The 22,255-nt window shown below is 41.3% G+C and overlaps 1 protein-coding gene across 1 annotated transcript in view; it reads right to left on the bottom strand.

Annotated features, from left to right (window-relative positions):
• The window catches only part of LOC146204704 (ATP-binding cassette sub-family A member 2-like), a 170,913-nt gene that overhangs the window by 63,645 nt on the left and 85,013 nt on the right, over nt 1-22,255 (bottom strand). The window contains exons 24-32 of the mRNA XM_084589421.1: nt 21,248-21,379; nt 20,935-21,015; nt 18,708-18,904; nt 15,508-15,699; nt 12,684-12,938; nt 10,652-10,831; nt 4,266-4,578; nt 3,552-3,868; nt 291-492 (exon numbers count right to left, since the gene is read on the bottom strand). Of these exons, the coding sequence (XP_084445547.1) occupies nt 291-492; nt 3,552-3,868; nt 4,266-4,578; nt 10,652-10,831; nt 12,684-12,938; nt 15,508-15,699; nt 18,708-18,904; nt 20,935-21,015; nt 21,248-21,379 (1,869 nt within the window). The remainder of the gene's footprint in view (nt 1-290; nt 493-3,551; nt 3,869-4,265; nt 4,579-10,651; nt 10,832-12,683; nt 12,939-15,507; nt 15,700-18,707; nt 18,905-20,934; nt 21,016-21,247; nt 21,380-22,255) is intronic.

The following is a 22,255-nucleotide window of genomic DNA, read 5'->3' as shown; positions in this document are numbered from 1 at the left end:
CAAGAATGCACACTGTGCGGTCATATGATGCAGGTCGTTCTAAAAGACTGGGTGTTTGTGATAAATCATGCAGTTTCTGCTGATACTACCTTTACTGCACAACACAATTTTGGCAATAGCTTGTCTAACAAGATTCTAAAAAAAATTTAAAAACTTAACTTCAGCTTTTTGCATGCTGCAGAGTTAAGTCATATGTGTTTACCTGATAACGAAGATACACAACTCATAAAAATGACTCACAAATAACAAAAAAAAGAGAAACATTTTCCAGACAGAAACCAATTATTTACCTTCGAAGCCTGTACATGTCAGTTGTGTACAAATAGTACTCATGCTCATTCTGGCTGCTTATATCGAGGAGGATGTCACCAGTCAGAGCCTTGAACATAGGTGGATCTTGAAAACCGTATGGTTCACAGACATAGCCTGTTTTGTCTGCTGAACAGTGGCAGTAGGGGTAGAAACGTTCTTTTCCTTCTTTGACTGGTTTTGCTATAAAACAAAGAAAAATAGTATGCAATAAGCCCACCAACATACTGTGACTGCATAACATACACGCCACCACTGGGTTGCAGAATTCATTAGTCGGTAGCCAAAAGAAACAAAGCTAGAAAGCTTCACATTAACACTACTCTGTTTCAAGCTTAAATGAAGTTGCCTGCACTTATTTGCTTGGATGAAACTGGCAGTTGTCAAAAGCACATTCTGTAATCAGTCCCGTCCCTGCACTAACTATGGCCAACTTGTTTGAGGAAGGCATGGGGTTCAAGTTTCAGTGCGACTGGATGCCCACATGATTCCTAAGTGTTTTTCTCCCAGCATGGTGCTCAGATTTGCTAAGAGTTAAACGATCAGAAAAAAAAAAACTTCATGCAGAGAAACTTTTCCACTTATCTCACACTTGTCAGGTGTACTGAACCTATAGTACTGAACCTATGGTACTGAACCTATGGTACTGGACAAATGGTACTGAACCTATGACAGCAGTTCAGGCTATTATGTGAAACAAAGCAAGAGGTGCGCAGCACAGAAAGAACAGGCTGCAAGAGCTGGGACTTAGGACAAGCACTGCTTGATAACTGAATGTTCATTTTGCAAACAGCAAGACATGAAATAAGAGACAGGAAATGTGGGGCAAAAAAGAATAAAGTGCAAACTGCAAGAAGCAAAGCAAAACAACCAGAAGGGCAAGTAAAAAATCAAAGAGAGAGAACAAGAAATAGGCCTCACAAACACGCAGTGCACTCTCAAATGCTAGCTATGACATATCACCCATATGGGACACATACATAAACATCACAAGCCATAAGCAAAGTGATCAAAAATTCATATGAAACACAGGAAAAGCAGCATGCTTAAGCCCATTGCAGGGCAAAGGCCTCTTCTATATCTTTCCAATTAATCCGGTCTCATGCCAGCTGCAGCAGCCTTACCCCCACAAACTCCCTAATCTCATCTCCCCACCTGATTTCTGTCACCTTCTGCTATGCTTGCCTTCTTGGAATCTACATTGTCACCCTGTTACCCTTGGTGACCATCGGTTATCTTGCCTTCACATCACATACCCTGCTCATGCTGATTTCTTTACCTTGAATTTAACTATGATGTCATTAACTCGCTTTTGTTCCCTGCTACACTCTGCTCTCTTCCCACCTCTCAGCATTACATCTATAATTTTCCTTTCCATAGCTCGCTGGACTGACCCCAATTTAAGTTGAACCTGTCTTGTTAGCCTCCCAGTTTCTGCCCCATAGGTGTATACCAGTAAAATGCAGCTTTCATTTACTTTCCTCTTGAGAGGTGCAAGTAAACTGCCATTCATGGCCTAAGTGTACCTACCACACACACTCCCCCACATCCTTGTTCATCCAGTTATCTCACTCTCTTGATCCAGTGCCTCAATACCTTTGAAGAAACTGCAGTTCCTTACCAAGACTGTTGAGCGTCACTTTAGTTTTATGCACATTATTTTTAGACCCATCGTGCTGCTTTGCTTGCCTAGACAATTTGTCATGCTTTGCAATTCATCCCCTAGGTTACTTAGCTAGGCAATGTTATCAGCAAAAAGCAGATCACTAACATACTCATCTCTGAATATCTCTTGTAAACAAGCGAGGAATAGCACTGGAGATATTGTTTCTCTGCCTGACATCCTCCTTTACGTGATGTTATCACTGCCTCTGTGGAGAACAATGGTGACTATGCAGTAGCTATAGTAGTTTGCACTACTTTTTGCAACTACTTTCTTAATGTGTCTACTAAAAAAATTATAGGGGACACTTAAGCTCCGCCTTTAAGGGTACTATGACACGACAGTGTAAGCGACCATCACACATATAAAGCCCCGCTTTAACCAAGCCACATGAACATGCCTGTGTGGCCTAGTGGCCTATGGGTATGTGTGTGACTCAAAATGCAAGGGTTCTGGTAGGCAGGTTCTGATATCAACCTCCTATATGAAAGAAAAGATCCGAGTTGGCAGCTCTTGGCAAACGTAATGTCAGGCAACCTATGTCCAATGTGTGGCCATGTCAACTGCCAGCTAACTACCACCATGCTCGTAATTTTTTGCTCACAACGCTGACAACGCCAGCAACGCCAACATTGAATTTTCTGATGAACATAGCCTTTAACGATCGTGTTAAAAAATTCAGTAGATATTTTCTATGGTAATAAATTTGGGCCATCTGGTGTACTATGCCATGTCATGCAAGTTGCTTCACTATGCCATTCTCATAAATAATAGCCACACAGTTAATAGCAATGACTGTCTGTTTACATAAGCACATGCAGCTTGAATTTGGTGCCTCTCAGCATCACATCTATCATTTTCATTTCCATAGCTCACTGGACTGTCCCCAATTTAAGTTGAACCCGTCTTGTTAGCCTCCCAATTTCTGCCCCATAGGTGTATACCAGTAAAATGCAGCTTTCATTTACTTTCCTCTTGAGAGGTACAAGTAAACTGCCATTCATGGCCTAAGTGTACCTACCACACACACCACTGAAACCCATCATTGGTGAATGTCACATTTCTACCGAGCTTCCTGCATATCTAATGTGCTCTGTGGAAAAAAAGTGCCGGATTCCCTCAGTACAAAGCTTTAGACAATCAGTTTTTCTTCCTTCAAAAATTAGTATTGCAGCATCTTGTCCAGGGTGTCGAACTACCACTGGCACTAACAATGCAACTGCGTTAATTAAAAATTAGCCTTGTGACTAGAACAATTTTTACAATAAATTATGTCCGCTGCAGCCCATAGTTTGTTTCTGAAAATACATATTTTTGTTATTTTGAACTCCCTTTTAAGAAACTTTTGAAAGTGTTTGCTGAAACACTCATTATAAATTTTGCTATAAGCTATAAGCCTCTAACATGTCTACGTTTACCCTGCAGATTGAAGGTCGTTAAGTTAGCTGACAGAAAAATGATGTTTTTCTTTCCAGAAAATTCACGATGCATCTGGCACTTATACATGCTGAAATAAGCCTTCACAAAAAGAAAATAGGCATCTAACATAATAGAATAAAAAAGGTTGTGGAACACTCACAGATGTTAACAGTGTGAAAGACAGTTCGGGGTGAGCTGGTAACATCAACAGCCTCTCCAGTTGGGCTTTCCACCGTGGGCAGTGGTGGCACAAAGTTATCCAGGGGAAGCCCGGGCACAAATACACTGCGGCACTCGGGCTCAAAAGCATCTAACATATCCCAGTCAAGGGATCGCTCAGAGTAGTTGGCATTAGAAGAAGGCACCAGGATGCTGTTACTCCCATTGAGAGGCCACAGCAAGACACAGGTGGCACCTACGCCAGATGGGAGCCGAAGGGTAGTTGCCAAGTGCTGTGCATCAGCATCTAGGTTCCACCTGGGCAGGGAGGAGAAGGGCCCTACCCATTACTCCTGCGCTTAAGTGCAAGGCTGCTCTTCTAGGTAGTTCTTTCAAATGTAGAAGCATGCAAATATTCCTAATAACATGATTGAACCTCTACGGTTGAAAGGAAAGCATTCCTGTTGTGAATTTTTTGTACTGCCATCCATGTTTTCTTTTGTGCTATGTATGTTTAAAAACTTTAATCAGACTCAATCTCCGCACACGGATACTGTAGATCAATAGATTTGCAACAAACTTCAGAGAAAATACGTAAATAAATGTGAACAAGTATATCACAATAAATTTACTCTGTTTATAATTTTGGCCTAATAGTTCCTCCACAATTTATTTTCACTATGTATGCACACCACAGTGCCATGAGGTCACTCACTTGGGTCGGGGGGACTCATCCCGGAAGGCATAAGGGACAACATTGCCTCGAGGTTGTGTGTAGTTGTAATAGCGAGAGGGTGACAATGTCAAGGGAGGAGGGTCCTCAACATGGGGTGCTGTCAGAGCCACCGACATGGCAATGCTGACAAAGAAGGCCGGCAGTAGGATCTGCGAGAAGAGGCCTTTCCAGTTGCGTTGGGTGCAATAGTAACGCTTCAGCAAGATGGCACTCAGCTGCTGCAATAGCAGTAGCTTTCCTTCCACTCGGCGGCCGCTGCCCACCCAGCTGCCACCGTTTGCTGGCTCCTCCCCTGCAAACACCACAAATCAAGCAGTGGGTGCACAAATTAACAAGAGCTGCACTATGCTTTAGCTGTTTAGCCCAAAATACATGTTCCCAAAAGTCCAATACACAATTTTAAATATTCAATCATTACTCCGAACATCCTATCACAAGTAGAGAGGAGCGAATTATGACAAATGCATTCAGACAGAAAATGCTGAAGATATATTTATTTACCAGAGTACATTTCCTTGTCAGATCAAAGGGACATAATCTAACTAAAAGAGAAGCCAGATGCGAGTGACAGGCCCAGCACTGGCGCCATCTACTGCTTATGACAACCCTCCAAAAGCCCAGCGGCCAAGCCTAAAGTGTGTATGCAAGAGTAGTTTTGAGCCTCCTGCTTTGGCATGAAGACCTGTTGTCGTATAGTGAGGCGCCGTGCCTCAATAAAGTGTTTAATGTTTACAAGAGCCCTATTCAATGCTGGATGCCTCGCCAAACATCAATATCCAAGAAACAAGGATATATAATTCTAATTTGGCATTGAGAATTACATCAAACTAGCTGAAGTGACGTCTTCCAGCAAAATGCTGTTGTTACCAGTCTAGTACATTACATGACCACATCTCAGGAAAGCACCACTAATTTTCTTATTTGCAAAGTGTATTTTCTTTCAGGAATGCTCATCATGTTTCATTATTTTTCGTGCTCTCACCAGAGTGCCCTTTAATAAGAACCAATGCTCCTTTCGTCTAGCCTTTAGCCTTTTAGCATGTGCTTTTATCATTTGTCACCAGATAGCACCACAGTGTTTTGAATTTCTTGGATGAAGCTGTGATCAGGGCCCACTAGAACTTTCATTGACAAGGCGTACATTCCTGTGCCATAATCACTAAGTGTGGAAATCGAAATGGATACTACCTTACATTAAAAATGCCTAATTACTACCTTAATTGGTGAGTGAGATTTATATTAGTTTTTGGTACATCACTTCTGCTGATGCTCAATTGTCATCGTGGTCATTGCTCATGTTTTTAGCATTGACCTACATAAAAATGGGTGCATGCACTGATTGAAAAGTTCTCGGTAAAATTTTCTTCCAAGTGGAACGGGGAGGGGAGGGCGCGTCTCCACGAAAACGGCTCCATCAAAATGCAGCCACTGGTGGTTGGATTCGAACCCGGGTACTGTGGTACAGTAGTCGCGCATTGTAACCACTGCGCCACCGTGGGGGGCAATTTTGAAAGGAAATCAGAAAAGATACTTCATGGCAGACATAATGAAATGCCTAATTCTGCCATCAGCAAGAACATATGAAAACAAAAGATACTTCTCATAACATATATCTATCGTGGCACCAGCACATAGTTTAAAAGCACAGTTAAAAAGACACTTTAAGACCCTTAGCAGAGTGGGTGTAAGAGATAAGCCAAAACGTCTGCTTTTGTTTCAAATTCACACACTCTAGGAACCCTTGCCACACAAAGTCAGGGAGCACACCACCAATGTCATCTATAAGTATACTACATGCAGTGACTAATTATGACACCCCAGCCCATCCACAAACAAAGGTTGCATTTTTCAGGATCCTATAATGAATATCTGGTCATTTTACCTTTGACCTTCTCAATGGCAACAAGTGAAGATCAAGGATAGGGAGCAATGGAGCTGCTGGCATGTCTGATGCTACATTTTCACTCACTGCAGCTTCATCTTGATATCTGGCACCTTGGTGCAGCCAGAGCTTTTAGATCATACCAGTTAGAAAACTTTGCTCCAAAGAGTGACCGGTCATTGTGAGCATTTTTCGGGTGCTTATAAATTGTCGCGCCATCTGGAAATGGTTAATAGAAGCTTGCTAGTATTGCCATCATTGCCTTCTGAAAATCACCTCTTTTTTTTTTATCTTGATTACCTCTATGGATTTTATTTCTAAGAATTTTCACTCCTGCAACTTTTGAACATACTTTATTTCCATGGTAGTTGTGCATTTATGAAAAACCTGAAAGTTTGCAATTTTTATGCAGTTTCCATTAATGGCTGCGGGTGCCGCCACCATTCGTAAACACCAAAATTTTGACCAATCAAAACCGTTGTTTTTTGATACATGGGCCCTATGGGAAGTTTCACAACCAGTAATATTGATGAGCTCTGGGTGCAGCATCATGCCCTGCCTGGCCATGTGCCTGTCAGGTTGGCAGGTGGCCTGTACACCAGCTAGGGTGCTTCTGGGTCATACTGCATTTGGTAATATAATGATGTAGCTGCTCTTGATGCTGCCAGTATGGCTCTCAACATGACGTCAGTAAGGACCCTTTAGGAAGTTTTAGGCATAGATGGATCTCCAGGTTGTGCAAGTGGCACCAGTTGAGCAACCTTTTGTTTCAACATCCTCCTCAAAATAGCAGGTGTTATACTTAGCACAGAAAAGTCAAGGCCATTTACAGCTGGTGTTCCAAGATAACTTAGCAGAGGTGCAGCTAGTACTAGTCTCATGGTGTGTTGTCATGTAGTTCAAAAGGATGTGAGCCAGCTCACAACCAAAGCTCCCACCTGCTCCCTTCTTTAGTTTATATTTGAAAGTTTTCACTGCATACTCCGCAGCTCAATTTTATGTTTGGAAATACATCGGCATAACAATGCACTTTATGCTATTCTAAAGTAAGAATCCGTTGAAGCCAGTACCCACAAGCACTGCCTTAATGTCTGATGCAATCAACTCAAGAAACCCATTGCAGCAAATGTTGGTCCACAGGCCATGGTATCTTTTTATGGTGTAAGCAGAATAATGGAACACCACAACATGCAAAATGCTAGCACAAAGAGCTTCAGTTCATTATGTTGAATGCAAGCAGAAGGCTCTGTAAAAGTCTTTTCTGAAAAGGTGACAATGCTTGTGCCTCACATTACATAGTACTTTCAGGTCTAAGGGGCAGTGGCAACAACTTGATTGCATCAGTATCAGGAATGCTTTCCTTGCCACTTCAAATCCCTGAATCGACCTTTTTTGTTTCCCTCTGAAGTTGCTGTACAGAAACCATGAGAAGCAAAAATTGGCAATGAAAAATGCTACTGAAAGCAATGCTCCCACAAAGTAGGCCACCAGAGTGTGAGTAGAAAGAGAAACATAGCACAGACAACAGATGACAGACTATGCCACGAAAGCTGATGTACTGCTCATTTTATATGACCAAATGAGACAGAATAAACAGCCCTGTAGAAGTTTTATGGTACAGAACATGAGCACTCCTATATTTAACTAGCACATGATCAGGCTGCCATCGTGTGCCTCCCAAATACCTGTTTAGACAGCTGCTGGCAATGGTACACGATTGAAAATAGATATTATGTATGGCTTTTGCTCAGCATAACAAGCTTACAACAAAGGCGGCACAAAAGCAAGGGGACCGCTCATTCCTGAAGAGGGTTTTTCTTAACCATCTAGTTACACAACTTGTTTATGGGCGAGTTGGTTACATTCCATTCTTAGCATTTAAAGACACAAAAAACACGGGAAAAAACACAGTCCCATTGTCTTCATTGTGTTTGTCCCGTCTTTTTTGCACCTTTAAATACTAAGAATCTAGTTACACGTCAGGTTCCAACTGCTTGCATCAGCCAAAATGTACTCACAAACCATTCAGCTTGCTGAGATTTTTTTCTCTCTCTCAATCATTATCTAATTCTCACAGAAGACTGGAATTTGTTGCAGCAATATGCATTACTCATGGGAGAATTCAGTTCATTCCTGCAGCTACTGCCAGCTCTGGGTCACGTCAGTGCATCATATGTTGTTCCTGTCATTTCCATGGCTGCAGAAACTTGTAGACATCCTGTCCTCCCATAAATATGCCTTTTGAAAATGATAGCCCATGCCACAAGTTCCTCATATATAAGCATATTACCCGCTAACTATATTTATCCATTAACTGATCACAGGAGCATTTTTCTCTAGTTTGCAGCATACATTATTTAAAAAATGCATGACATACACACATAAGCACCACTAGATACATCTTGGTAGAAAACACTGCACGCAAACAGGTGAACCACAGGACAAGCTTTGATCTTGCAATTGCTCTGTTCCTGTAGCTCGTGCTTTTTTTTGCAATTTTTTTATTTTTTTGAGATGCACCCATACCAACAAACCTAACAAACAATGCTAAATACATGTTAGGCATGCATACACAAGCTTTGCAGCAACGAATTGATATGCAGACCTGCCAACCGCACAGTGCTCAATCTACTGTAGAGGATGCCAAAATATACTAAGATTCAGTGAAAAATACTAAAATCTTTTTATTACTCAAAGTCTCTTTTGAATGACAAAAAACAGAGCAGTCTAAACTTGAGTTCCGAAAAGTCACGTAAACAAAACTTCAGAAAGACGTATTTGAAGTGAAAGGCTCGGACAGTACTAAAAAGGTTACTGCTTTTGCCTTCCGCAGGAAGTCCTTATCGAACACCTGATTGTGACAAACTCCAGACTCCTTTTATTTGACAATTAACAGTTGTTCTAGGCCCTTTTTTGACATGAAGGAGCAAAACCTGGTGCACGTCTTCTTGACTTTGCTAAACACTCTTTCACACTCTGCATTACTGCGTGGGAGAGTGAGAATGCCTAACATAACTTATGAGAGCTTAACACACTTGAAAGCACGATCAATGTCCTGAAGACTGGCAACAGAGTGCCCTGCTCGCCTATGCACTCCTGAATGGTTACTTCTACTCGACCAGAAAAGCCGTGAGGAGACACTCGGCTTGAATAGTGGCCTGGTCCACTTCAGAATTAAAATACCCACTAATCCTCTTGTTCTTGTCAACAATACTTACTAAATCCTTATTCTTCTTTGTACTGAGATGGAGCAAATTTCTCGATTGACCGACATGTGCAATATTCACATCAAGCGGCAGTAGGTGCAGAAAGCGTATCTTTCACCTTTGCTACACTTTTTTATGCACAAAAAATCCGTTGAATATTTGGGCACGAACACTTGAAAGTACCTCTTGTAGACATCTCACCATCGCACCTGCAGCAACTATGCTGCCAACAGAGTAAGCCTAACTAACAGCTTGACAGCCTCGGCTAGCCGAAAAGTCGACTGCGATGACGATGTAGCCATACTTTATTGAATGGGCATGATCTGATTGGAGTAGAGGCGCAGACAAGGGATGTGGCAAACAAATAAGATGCGCCGCGGAGTACACAGCCCACCATGAGACAGCGTACGCAGCACAAAACCAGCTGGGTTCGCGTTTTCGCACGTCTACTCGGTCTAACCCTGCTACCTTTTTTTTAATCAACACACAAATCGAGAAAAATCGTAAAATGAGAGTGGGCACTACAATACTTGTAAGAAAGCACTTAAAATTGGGCACTTTACGATAAAATCGTAAAACTTGGCAGGTATGGATATGTGAACGACAGCTCAGAGATGGTAGCAGTGCTAGTGGCATCCCATGTTGGGCACAATGCAAAATGCTAAAGGGCCTATACGAGAAGAGATGGGCAAGAAAAGTGGAGTAACCAGCATAGTGAATCATCAGTGTGCACAAAGGTGTCTACTTAAGATGCTTGTTTAAGGCCCACACATTCTTAACGAAAAAAAGATAGAGGCTGTAAGAAGAGGCAATAAATTGCTGTTGCATGAAAAAACACACCATTTTTGAATGTCTACACATAAAAGCCTTGCATATTAGAGGGCCCCTTTTAACTATGCAGAAACTCCTGCCTCCAAAACTGCCACTTTTATGAATTCCCACATAAAATATGCTGTTTCCATTAGCTGCTTTCCATTAGGGCTTTGTGCATGCACTGATCAGAGACAAAAAAAAAGAAAGGCATATTCTAGTAAAACTTCAAGAAACCACTTAGCAGCAATTCAAAAAACACATGCGAAAATGCTCATACTGCAAAATTACAGGGCATCTATAAAGAAAACCTAAAGGATTCAACACTGATTGGGTGCCATCCATTATTGAATGCATGACAGCCCACATGTAGTTTTGACTTGCCTTCATCACTTTCTTTACTTTCCAGTGAAAGTATGCTTTCAAAGTTGACACTGTTACTTGTACCTTGCTGTGATTCAACTCACCTGTACTCGTAAATCCATTCCATGGGCTGGCCTCATCGGCATCACCACCGCTGGACCCTGACAATTCAGCCAGACTATACCCGAAATCTGTCAGTGGCTGTTTTTCCTCTGCACATGAATTGTTTTCATCATGCTTCGAAGAAGAAACAACCTTTGGCTTTATCGGGGACTCGTCAAAATCTGCATGAAAATAGCAGAACACAATAATGAGTGTTTTGCTCGAAGTGCAACATAGTTAAGGCAACATTAAGGCTACACTTAACTACCTCGCTCAAAATAAAATGTTATGCTTTGACCATGCACATAAGCAATTCTTATAAAGGAAATTGCAGCCACACATAGCGCAATACGATTCTCATGGAGTCAGACAAAATGGTTACAATGCGTGTGTTTGTATCATCCACAGTTATGCCAGAGAGTGTCCAGAACACCCAAAATTCTGAAAACTGTACACAATGCATCATGGCCAGGGAATTTTACAAATTCCTATCATTCTGAAATTTGTATAAGCCACGACTGTACCATAATGGTTCTACTGCAGTGTAATAAAAAGCATGGCATAACTTTGACCTACTAGGCCAAAAATGCAGAAAAGTGAGTTTTAAACAGAATACACATTGTGAGCCAGTGTGTTTTCCTAGAGACTCTAAATCTTGTAAGCCTCGAAGAACCGCAACAACTTTCAAAATGTGCTGAGGATCCTCACATGTCCTGGTTTTGGTCTCAATTCCTACCTAACATAGTGTTACCGGGAAACGCGGGACCAAAGTGATGTGCTGACAAAGACGACGACCGAGGAACACGGGCACAACAAAGCGTTGAGAAAGAGGACTACGCTGACAGAGTGGACACTGCATGGCTACTGAAGTCTTGGCATCGAGTTCAGCCCATCGCAGTGCTGTTAACATTAAGTACATCCTCGTAACATCTTGGTGGAGGTGCTGGGTACTCTCCATTCTATCTTCTCTTTGGAAGAGACCCCTTACTGCCCTTTGACACTTTGCTTCCCGCCGCTGGCCCCGTCACAACCTATGCCCGCGATACCATCGCCCGAGCCGACGCTGCTCGCCAGATTGCTCGTCACAATCTCACCATCTCTCAAGAAGCTCAAAAACGCCGCTACGACGCTCACCACCGCGATGTGCACTATCCTCCCGGATCTCTGGTGTTGCTTTGGCTTCCGTGCCGTCATGTGGGGTTGTGTCAAAAACTTCTGCCCCGCTACCACAGGTCCTTACCGTGTACTACGCCCAGTGACCGACGTGACCTATGAGATTGCACCGCTCCACCCAAAGTCACCGACTGCTACACCCACTTCCGAAATCGTACATGTCGCCCGCCTAAAGCCATATTACTCCCCCTCCACATCGCATGCCTAATACGCACCGGGACGTTGCCTTTTTTCGAGGGGGGTAGTGTTACCGGAAAACGCGGGACCAAAGTGATGTGCTGACAAAGACGACGACCGAGGAACACGGGCACGACAAAGCGTTGAGAAAGAGGATGACGCTGACAGAGTGGACACTGCACGGCTACTGAAGTCTTGGCGTCGAGTTCAGCCCATCACAGTGCTGTTACATTAAGTACATCCCCGTAACAATATAAATAAAAATACACACGGCCTCTAAAAAATGTTCAAACTAAAAAAAAAAAAATGACTGGCTTTACGGCAAAATAGGGTGCTAAGAGGAATTAGAGTACATTTAGTCCCAATAAAAAGAGAGCAAAAGGAAAGGCAAGGTTTAAGACGTGTATAAATTTAGGTGCTCCATGAAACCTTCCATGAAACCCTCCATGAAACCTAGACTGAGAACACGTGTCGGCCCTTTCTGTGCACACATTGACCCACGGCTCTCAAAGCAAAGTACCCATTTATGCTTGAGTAAACAACTGCCCAACAATTATTATAAATAAAATTATAATTAACTACAGCAAGGTAAGGAAGGAATCAGAGAACATAATAAAAGAAGATAAAATAATTGGCACGAGCTTGCCCCAGCAAACCAAGTTCAAAGGTATAAAGTGTCCTCACTTTCAGAGTCAGAGCGGCTAGCCTCCTCAGCCACTTTAAGGAAGACTTCTTCAAGAGTAGTGTTCTTGATGCCGTAACTTGAAACACCCAGGTCAGACAAGCTGGACTCTAGTGCAGAAAAGAGTTTCTCAAAGCTTCCTTTGCGCAGCTCAAACAGAGGTAAGATATAATGCAGCTCATGCTGTGTTTCAGACACGAGCACAGCTGTTTCTACATGTTGTCGGATGAACATTGTCACAGTCTTCTCACAGCATTCTGAAAATCAAATTTATATCACAGAGTTATGCTTATTACACAATCATGTATGCATGCACAGGCACAGAATACACAAACACATATAAAAAAACAAATCTTTAGTTGGCTCTGAGGAGCAGTACGCTGTGCAAAACCAAAAAGAAATTAGGGGGACACTTAACCTCACCCTTCAGGGTATGACGCGATAGCAGCCTGTGGTCTTCAAGGGTGGGCCCACACTGAGAATCGAATGAAGGCACAAAGTTTATACTTCGAAATCCACCTCCAAACAGAGAATGGTGAAGCCCCAAAAGAGCGTGCCACTGGGATGCGTTCTACAGAGTAACGTTTATTATGCTCGCATTCTATCTGCTGGGGCAGCAGCCTATATCAGACTGTGGGGTGTTTCAATGATCACTGTAAGCTGACAACACTGTACCATGTAAAGCAAAGAAAAGAGATGCCAACATGCAATTCACTACTTGCTTATTTGCAACTTCTATAATTAGAACTTCTCTAATTAGATGCATGCTCATTAGCATATACTCATAAACTACTTAATATTACACACCATGCGTATAAATTGTTGCTTGCACTGAAGGCATTCAAACATGCCATAATGATTTAGTCAGTGGTATGCCTGAATGGTGACCACAGGGTTGTCTGTTGCAATCCTTATGAAATATATGAAAATTTTCCTTTACAGAAAATCAAGTTATTTTATGAAGTTGTCTTCTGAGACGTGCACCAGCCTTTATTTCGCATTATATGTTTTATTTTCTATTATTTTCATTCCACACTTCCACACGATGTGGGCTTCTTAACATGTCGATGCCACTTCCGCTAAATGGGAGCCTTGAAGTGATAGCTTTAATCAATATGTTACACAAACGTTGAACATATCAACAAAGTAAGCATTTAAATTCAGAAGTCCTTCTCAGTAGTGTAGTATTATACACCTTATGGGCTAAAAGTGCGGCTCTGAAGCCACATATATTACTATAAATTTAAGAGTTTAGTTCATATAGCATCTATGGATTACGTAGGTGCTCCACTTGGTTATTTATGAGGATGAACCGAGTTTGCCAAACATAGCACACAGTCCTGAACAAAAGTGCAGATTAACCACCCAGAACACTTTTATTTTTCATCATCATCATCATCATCATCATCATCATCATCATCATCATCAGCCTGATTATACCCACTGCAGGGCGAAGGCCTCTCCCATATTTCTCCACTTAACCAATTTTAATTGTACCAAAATAGTCATTTTCAGTGCTCTAGCACTAAAACTCTCCAGTCTCAAATTTTGCTGCTGTTCATCTGTGCAAAGCCTTTGACCCTAGAATAAAATAAAATACTTCCTGACCACGACTGGGTTTCAATCCCACGGTGGCGTGAATAGAAAAACTTTGTTGGTCACTGCAGTAGACCGTTGCACCATCACCGTAACCTAACATCCAGCTTGTTCAACTGCAAACTTCTCATGCTGTGCTTTGCATGTCACCGCCTTCATCAACTTCTATTCATGCACAATGAATCCAGAGCATGCCGTTATAACACTGCCCTCTTAGGTGCGTTAAGCATGCCCCAAATACTATAGTGCACTACCACAAAGGTCCCTGATCACCAGCTTTGCCAATCATTGTCTGAAACTTGGCTGACCTTGAAAGCCGAGCCTTTAACTGAAACCAAAGTAAAACCTGACATGCTAGCGCACCTAATTCTCCTTAATCATGCTAAATTTTCCATACTTTTTCTTTACTTCAGGGAATGGTAATATGCTTAATTTACAGCACAAAAAACCTCATTAAAATGTAAAAAATCATAATAATTTTTTTACAATAAAACAATTTATATTTGTAACATTCCTGTTCTTTGAAAATGTGTGCATTGCAGCTAACAGCACAACAGACAGAAAGTGCTTTCTGCATGTACTGTGACAATGAATATTCGAATTCAGCTACTCAAGTCAGTCACAAGTGCACCACTGCTCAGAGCAGGAAACTGCACCCAGGGCTTTCTGACACCACATGTGACAGGTACGTGTTACCACCTAGAAATGCTTCCCATTGCCATCCCTCTTCAGGCAGTGTACCATGCAGTGCTGTGTCAGTTCTTCTTCCATAGGCAGAATGTATGATGGGAAGTGCTCCTCAACCAGCCTATTCATTACTGCTATCCCTGACATCTGTTGCTTCTCTGCATTCATATTCTGCGATGTTCATGTATGCAGTGCAAATTTCAAAGCTCAGGCAGCAGCCCACCGTGCCATTATCTGTCAGCAAAGCTAAAGACTGGTGCTGTACCAGGCCTACAAGTTTTGAAGCAGACCTGGACCGCCAAGAAAAAGATGATGAAATGGACCCATAATCATTAAGCCAAAAATGACTGCTGACTTGTGAACAGCATGGCATGTTCAAGTCCATTAGGGACTTAAAGCAAACACAATTAAACATTTAACGATACACGGCTGTAAATTGTTGGTATCGATCTGCAAAAACTTCATGTGGAACATGCTGCTCCCTTAGTGTTACTCTAATTCCGGAAATGTGAGGTGCGCATAAGATTGCCCAAGTGAACTTACCTGCTGTGGTATCGCCAGAGAGGTTGCGAGGAGGCTGCTTCACCAGAGTAAGGTGGTAACCCTTGCCAAGGTTATTCTTAAGGAACAAGGATGTGCCACAACATCGCAACTGCCCATGAGAGATGACAGCAATACGATCGCCTAAGACATCTGCCTCATCCATGTGGTGAGTGGAGAGCAAGATAGTGCGTTCTGCAATGGAAGGAACACAAAGGAAGGGTTTCACATGTCGCCCATGACCCCCACAGTCTACATCAAACCACTCTGAAAGCTGATGGTTACATTTGTTCAGCCTCTTGAGAATCTGAAAGATGCACCATAAGAATGTGCTATCCATCAACTAAAACCTACAAATAAAGTAATTCAAAAACATGTGTCACAAGGAAAAAGAGATAAAAAAAGGAATATTAATGCACAATCTGCAGCAAAGTGCTTGTGGAAAAAGTTAGCCATATTACCATGCAATCGAAGCCCTCCTCTCATTCCTCTTTTTCAACAGTTATACTCTTAAAAATCAAGCACTGGATAAAAATTACTGGTGTCCAAGCTAACTTTAGCCAAGGGTTAAAAACTGAAACATTTCAGGTGGGCCAGAGAAACCACTTGTATACAGCTGCCAGCCATTTGGCACGCCACAGGGAATTTTTTGTTTTGCAATTAACTAATTAGTAATTAAGATAATTTTCTAATTTACTCATTATTGCCTTTAGACAACAAATAGATTTGCAGAGTTTAGAGAGCACTTCCATTCCATTCCAGAGATAACTCCATTCCATTTATTTCCAATAAAGAAAGCCTTAGGTGTATCATTTTTCCAAGCTCTAAAGAAAGCCTGCAAAATACCAAAAATATCATGTTACTAGCGCATTCGTGAGCCACAATTGTGCTGCTCTCAACCTAGGTTTCAGTGAACGAAATCAGCTGCGGCCTTGGCTCCACGACCCTGTTGCAGTGGCAGGCCGATATGTCTGCGATGGTTTCTCCGTCCACTTCAGGCAGTCGGCGCACGTGATGGTGCAAGTCGCAGCGGGCTCACCACACTGGCTGCAACCATCGCCAACAGATTAGCCTACTACTGGGATTGGGCTGTCGAGTCACAGCCACAGCTAATTTCAGTCACTCAAACCTCGATTGAGAGCACCACAATTGTGGTGCACGAATGCATTAGTCACGTGATATTTTTTGTATTTTCCGGGCTTTCTTTACAGCTTGGAAAAATGATAACATGTGAGGCTTTCTTTATCGGAAATAAATGGAATGGTGGTTTCAGAAGGTGCTCTCCAACTTTGCAAATAACATGCATTGTCTAAAGGCAATACTTAGTGCATAAGAAAAATTATTTTAATTACTAATTAGTTAACTGCAAAATAAAAACTGCCTCTGGTGCACCAGATGGAGGGTAGCTGTACACAAGTGGTTTCTCTGGCCTACCTCGAATGTCTATTTTTTAACCCTTGGAAACCCGGTATATTTCAGTCCTGAGAGCCCTACGTTAATTTCAGGGTAGTACAGCACTTCAAAAATAAAGGATGGCACTCCATCTCACGTTACTACACTAGATATGCCTAAATAAGCTTTTTGCAAGAAAATAAAACGAGTGCAAATCAGAAATCTCACAACTGTTTGCATCCATAACATTTACAACCTATCTGAATTTCATGACCTTTGCTGCTGTTAACAATTGATTGCAACAGCAGTGCAGTTTGGCTAATCAAATAACCAGGCAAAAAATACAAATGAAGATCTCACAAAAATGCCAATGCCTTTTACTATGATATTGTAGCATCAGGACGTTAAAATTTTACATACCATAAAAGGACAAAACATTGACCAAAACCTGTCATGAGTTTATGAGTTTATGGTAGTAATGAAAAGGTTTTACCTCATAGTGTATAAACCCAGAACTCCAATGTCCAAGAAACGAGGATATACGATTTTAACTTAGAGCATAAAATTGCACAAAACAAACTGGAGTTACCTCTTGTGGCAAAACGCTGTTGCTGTCAGTGTGGTACACCAAGTGACCACATCTCGAGAAAATGCTTTATAATACTTTGTGTTCTCTCCAGTGTGCCCTTCAGTAAGAAGCAGCGCTCATTCTGCATGGAATATGATGTGCTTTTAGCATTTGTCACCAGATGGCACCACAGTGTTTTGAATTTCTTGAAGCAGTGATCACCATCCACTAAAACTTCATCAACGAGGCAGGCATTCTTGTGCCCTAACAGCCTTGAGTGTGGAAACTAAAATGGAGACTACTCTACACTCAAAATATTTAATTACTGTCTGGCAGGTGAGATTTATTAGTTTTCGGTACACCATTTTTGCTGACATCTAATTGTCATCGTGGTTATGGCTCATAGCATCGACCTGCAAAAAAACAGGTGAATGCACTGACAGAAAAATTCTTGGTAAAATATTTTTACAGCGTATCTAACAAATGCATTTAAAGGAACCCTAAAACAATATTTATGGTAATATTGAAATGCAGCAAATGCGTACAGGTGGTCTTTGTGACTATTTGAATCAAATTTGAAAGCTCGGTGTGGGCCCTATCATTTACAAATAATTCTTTCTTATTTTAAAAGATGCCCCTGGTGACCACTTGCAAACCGATTAGGGCGACACCTCATTGCATGTTTATAGCCACTCTCTTCCCACAGATGCCACTTGAGTGCACTCTCTCACTGAGCGCTCTAAAGTGCACGGTGGGATGGGGTGCAGTGGGGGTGTCGTTGCGACCTGTTTTCTTTATTTTTGTCTTGTGTGCTGGCGTGTGCTGAGTTGATGGGGAGAAGAAGAGTATCATTTTCAATCGGCGATATCAACAGCACTAATGAAGCTAGCTTAAAAATTTTAGCACTGCAGTCACAGAACTGAAGGAATACCATTTGTTCAGCTGCGTTTTCTGCTTATAGTGAATAGCGTTTCCCAGTCCCTTTAAGGAATTTATCACTCTAGACGGCAAGCTTTTCAATGTGCAAAAAAAATTGTCCACCCAAAATGCAATGTTCAGTTTCTTTTAGCATATAAGAAACAGCATCCTCAAATGTCATCATCACCTTGTTAAACTTCACTTTTTAAGCAAAAACACTACGAAAAAGTGAGCTAAAAATATGAAGCTTTTAACTTTAGGCTTGGCTTAGTAGATTATTTCAAACATTAAAAAGCACACCTCAGTTACAAGAACCCTTTCCTACCTTTCTTGTATTTGAGGATAAGGTCCCATATGGCACGCCGAGAGTAGGGGTCCACTCCTGCTGTTGGCTCATCCAGGATTACAACACGAGAGCCACCAACAAATGCTATAGCCACAGACAGCTTGCGCTTCATACCACCTGAGAGACAATCCACTTTGCTGAAGCGCTTCAGTGGTAAGCCCAGGTCTTGGATAATCCTGCACAGGTAGTGCTAACTGGCATCACATATTTAAAAGCAAAAAAAACTGCAACAAGCATGCATATCTTTAAAGGTCAACTCCGGTGGTTTTTCCATCATTTTGTGTTTTTGGTTGAATTACATTCCTCGGCACGTCCTGACTCCAACACAAAAAAATGTTTTTCGAAATTCCAATTAGAAGTATTTTTAAAAAGGAAAAACAGCAAATCGAAACTGAAACTGCTTTCACGGCCAGAAACGATGTCCCACTTGACGAAATGGTGACGTCACACTCAGTATTGGAAAAACGCTCGTATGTGCGTTAGATGGTGAAAATAACGTATGGAAATCATGAAGCATTGCATAAAATGTCTGAGGTAGTTCAATATAAGCCTCACAATTTCATAATCATGCGGGAAGTGGACAGTAACGCTGGTATACTGTTTGTGACGTCAGAAACTCAGTGTTGCCGGCAGAAATCATCTCAACTTAAGCCATGAAAACAGCATATTTTGAAGTCGTATTGCGCGCGAACGGATTATCGTACGGAACCCAAATTTTGTAGAATGCGTCAGGACGGAGTCTCCAGGAGAATCTACAGTAAAATTTTTATTAGAATATTCGAATGTCAGTAAACCTCCGGAGTTGCTAAGTAACAATATAAACATTGCAAAACCATACATTTGCATATTCATGCGGTTCTACTCCACATCATTTGTACCTTTATTCTTTGTATGGCAATGCAGATTAAAAGGCTATGAAGTTTTATGTTATGCCTCATTAGCCACAAAACAAATTACAAGAAAGGTCAGTATAAAGCAACAGTACTGGTTAGATGGACAGAGTAAGGGAAGTGATGAAGCCACGATCTAGTCCTTGATGGGTGAGCACTACTATCTCTTCCATCAACATTCTTTAAAAATTTAATAAACTGTCATGATTAGGATGCAGAGTGCTGCACTGCTAATGAAGACACATGTAAATTCCTTTATAGACACAGTGTACATAAAGTGCAGATGTGCTAGATATGTGCACAAAGATAACACCATTAAATTTGCTTTGAAAGGTCCTTACTGAACAGCATGTGCAACGATAGAGACCTGTAATCTATGTAATGCACATGCAATTTGTACGCAATGTTTCATGCAGAAACAACTGGAACAGAAACAAAAACACAACAGGTAATTTACACTGCAAATTCCAAAAAAGGGGGCATACAGTGTCTTTTAAAGAGCAAGAAGGCCTGGAGTGAGCAAGCAAAGGAGATCAACAAATACAAGTCACACCAGCCTTGCCAAGCAAGAGTACAGCCCGCAACTAGATGAATCACCTTCCGTGGTGAATTTTAGGTGCTTTCTGTCAAAATCTACAAGCCTTACAGCCAACCAGATTAGCCACAGGTACTTTCTTTACTAGTTCTGCATAAGAACAGCCAATTTAGCCTCGGTGATATTTTATTTTAGCAGGCCTTTAAGCTTACGAGCAACAACAGAATGTGGGTCAGACAGGTAAGCTATATAGGAATTTCTTGACGCTAGCACAATTTTATGTCAATGCTGAATGAGCTTTATCTATATGCACTACAAACTTTATAATACCTGCTAGACAGCATTGTAAAGGATTGATACAGCCCCTTGAGCTGAACAAGATATGAGCTGAGCAAAGCACACAACAAAGCACCTTGAGCTGAACAAAGCACACTAAAAACTAAAAGCACTTGCTTTTGCACATGTCGCTCTTCAAATTATGTTTACCTCATGAAAATATGCTAATAATAATATTGCAATGCAATCCCTTTGTTAACAAATTCGACAGCTTTGCTAACACTGTAAATGGTGACTAGTGAGCACTAACTTACGATGACAAATTTTTTTTCAGCATCTTCAGAATTATTCCGTACTTTAAACAAATGTTGTTTAAACAAAATACTCCAGTTTCATTCGCGGCACTCATAATATGAAGTATACAGAGCAAAAATTTTTAAGTCCATTATGCACATATATATATAATGAAAGCAATAAAAGCTCAAAGTAGATTAGTGCCACTTGCTTTTCTGTCTCATCCTTGATATTACTGTCGGGAGTGTGCTTCAGACGAGCATAAAACCACAAGTGCTCCTCTACAGTCAACCTGAAAAGAAATGACCAAAAAAATTACTGCAGAAATTATGTCATTTTATCACCTTTTCTCTTATCCTAGCAACATGATAACAATTAACAATTTTTAACATGCTTTAGGAGATGGTGCATTGGAGAGCTTAGTGCAATTACATGAGAATACATGTAAAGGAGCCTCTGTTAACCACTGAAAGATATTAACATAGCACTAGCACACTTCAAAAGACATAGCACTATCAACTTACTCATCAAACAGCACATTGTGTTGAGGACACATGCCCATGCTTTGACGAATAAGGTCCATTTCTGTGCGAATGTCATGTCCATAAATTGTTGCATAGCCAGATGTTGGTGGAAAAAGCCCTGTAAGGATTGACCTGAAAGAATGCAATACATTGAGACTTTTTAAACCCCCAAAAAAACACTAGCAGCAAAAGCTGAACTATGGAGAAGAAAAGTCAAAACCGCACACTTTTCCTTTGCATAGATAAAAAATGCGCACGATTAGAAATATTGATTGCGTTTCAGGCAGGTCCCAAAAATGGCAATACCACATTCAATACTACATACATATTGCTGTAGTTAACCTGTCCACAAAAATTTGGTTAATTTTATTAAATTAGTTTACTGATTTGCTTTTTCACTATTTAAAAAAAATGGCCAGGCCAATTTTTTATATTCCAAGCAGCTTTCAAATATACATCAACTCAAAGGTCGAAAAATAGAGTAACAATGTGAAGAGGCCAGTGCCATCTTTGAGAGAGCTACAAGAGAAGCGTACAAGGATGGAACGGCATAAAGGAAGGTTAGTGTCTTCAGCGATGAGAACTTTCACAAAGAAAATCGAAGGAGCAGCATCCAGCAAGGCATTAGCCAGAGCAGAGAACCGAACTGATTACCGTGGCATAACACGAGAGGAAATACCAACCTAAGATAATAGCATGTAAACAAGACAGCAGCAAGAGGAACTAAATTGTATACAGGAAGTCTTGTATTGCAACTCGAGTAGTACATGCTGCTAATGGCTTGATGTGCTCAGTACCGGTCATGCGCAGCAAGAGTCCAGCAATTGGCACCTTGACTTTCTTTAAAGAGCAACAATGTTTCCACCCATTACAAAGACCACAGCACCGGTGTTGACAAGCACCATAACAGAAATCCTTGACCAAAACTTGATCAAAATCAGCAGGGCCATAATTCAAGCCTTTGAAAGTTCAATGGGGGCGTAGTTCTTGCCTCAGGAACATTTACAC

This window comes from Amblyomma maculatum, chromosome 1 (genome assembly GCF_055883805.1).
Source record: "Amblyomma maculatum isolate TAMU_Amacu chromosome 1, ASM5588380v1, whole genome shotgun sequence".
Taxonomy (NCBI): domain Eukaryota; kingdom Metazoa; phylum Arthropoda; class Arachnida; order Ixodida; family Ixodidae; genus Amblyomma; species Amblyomma maculatum.
This window is presented reverse-complemented; position numbering and strand designations above follow the sequence as displayed.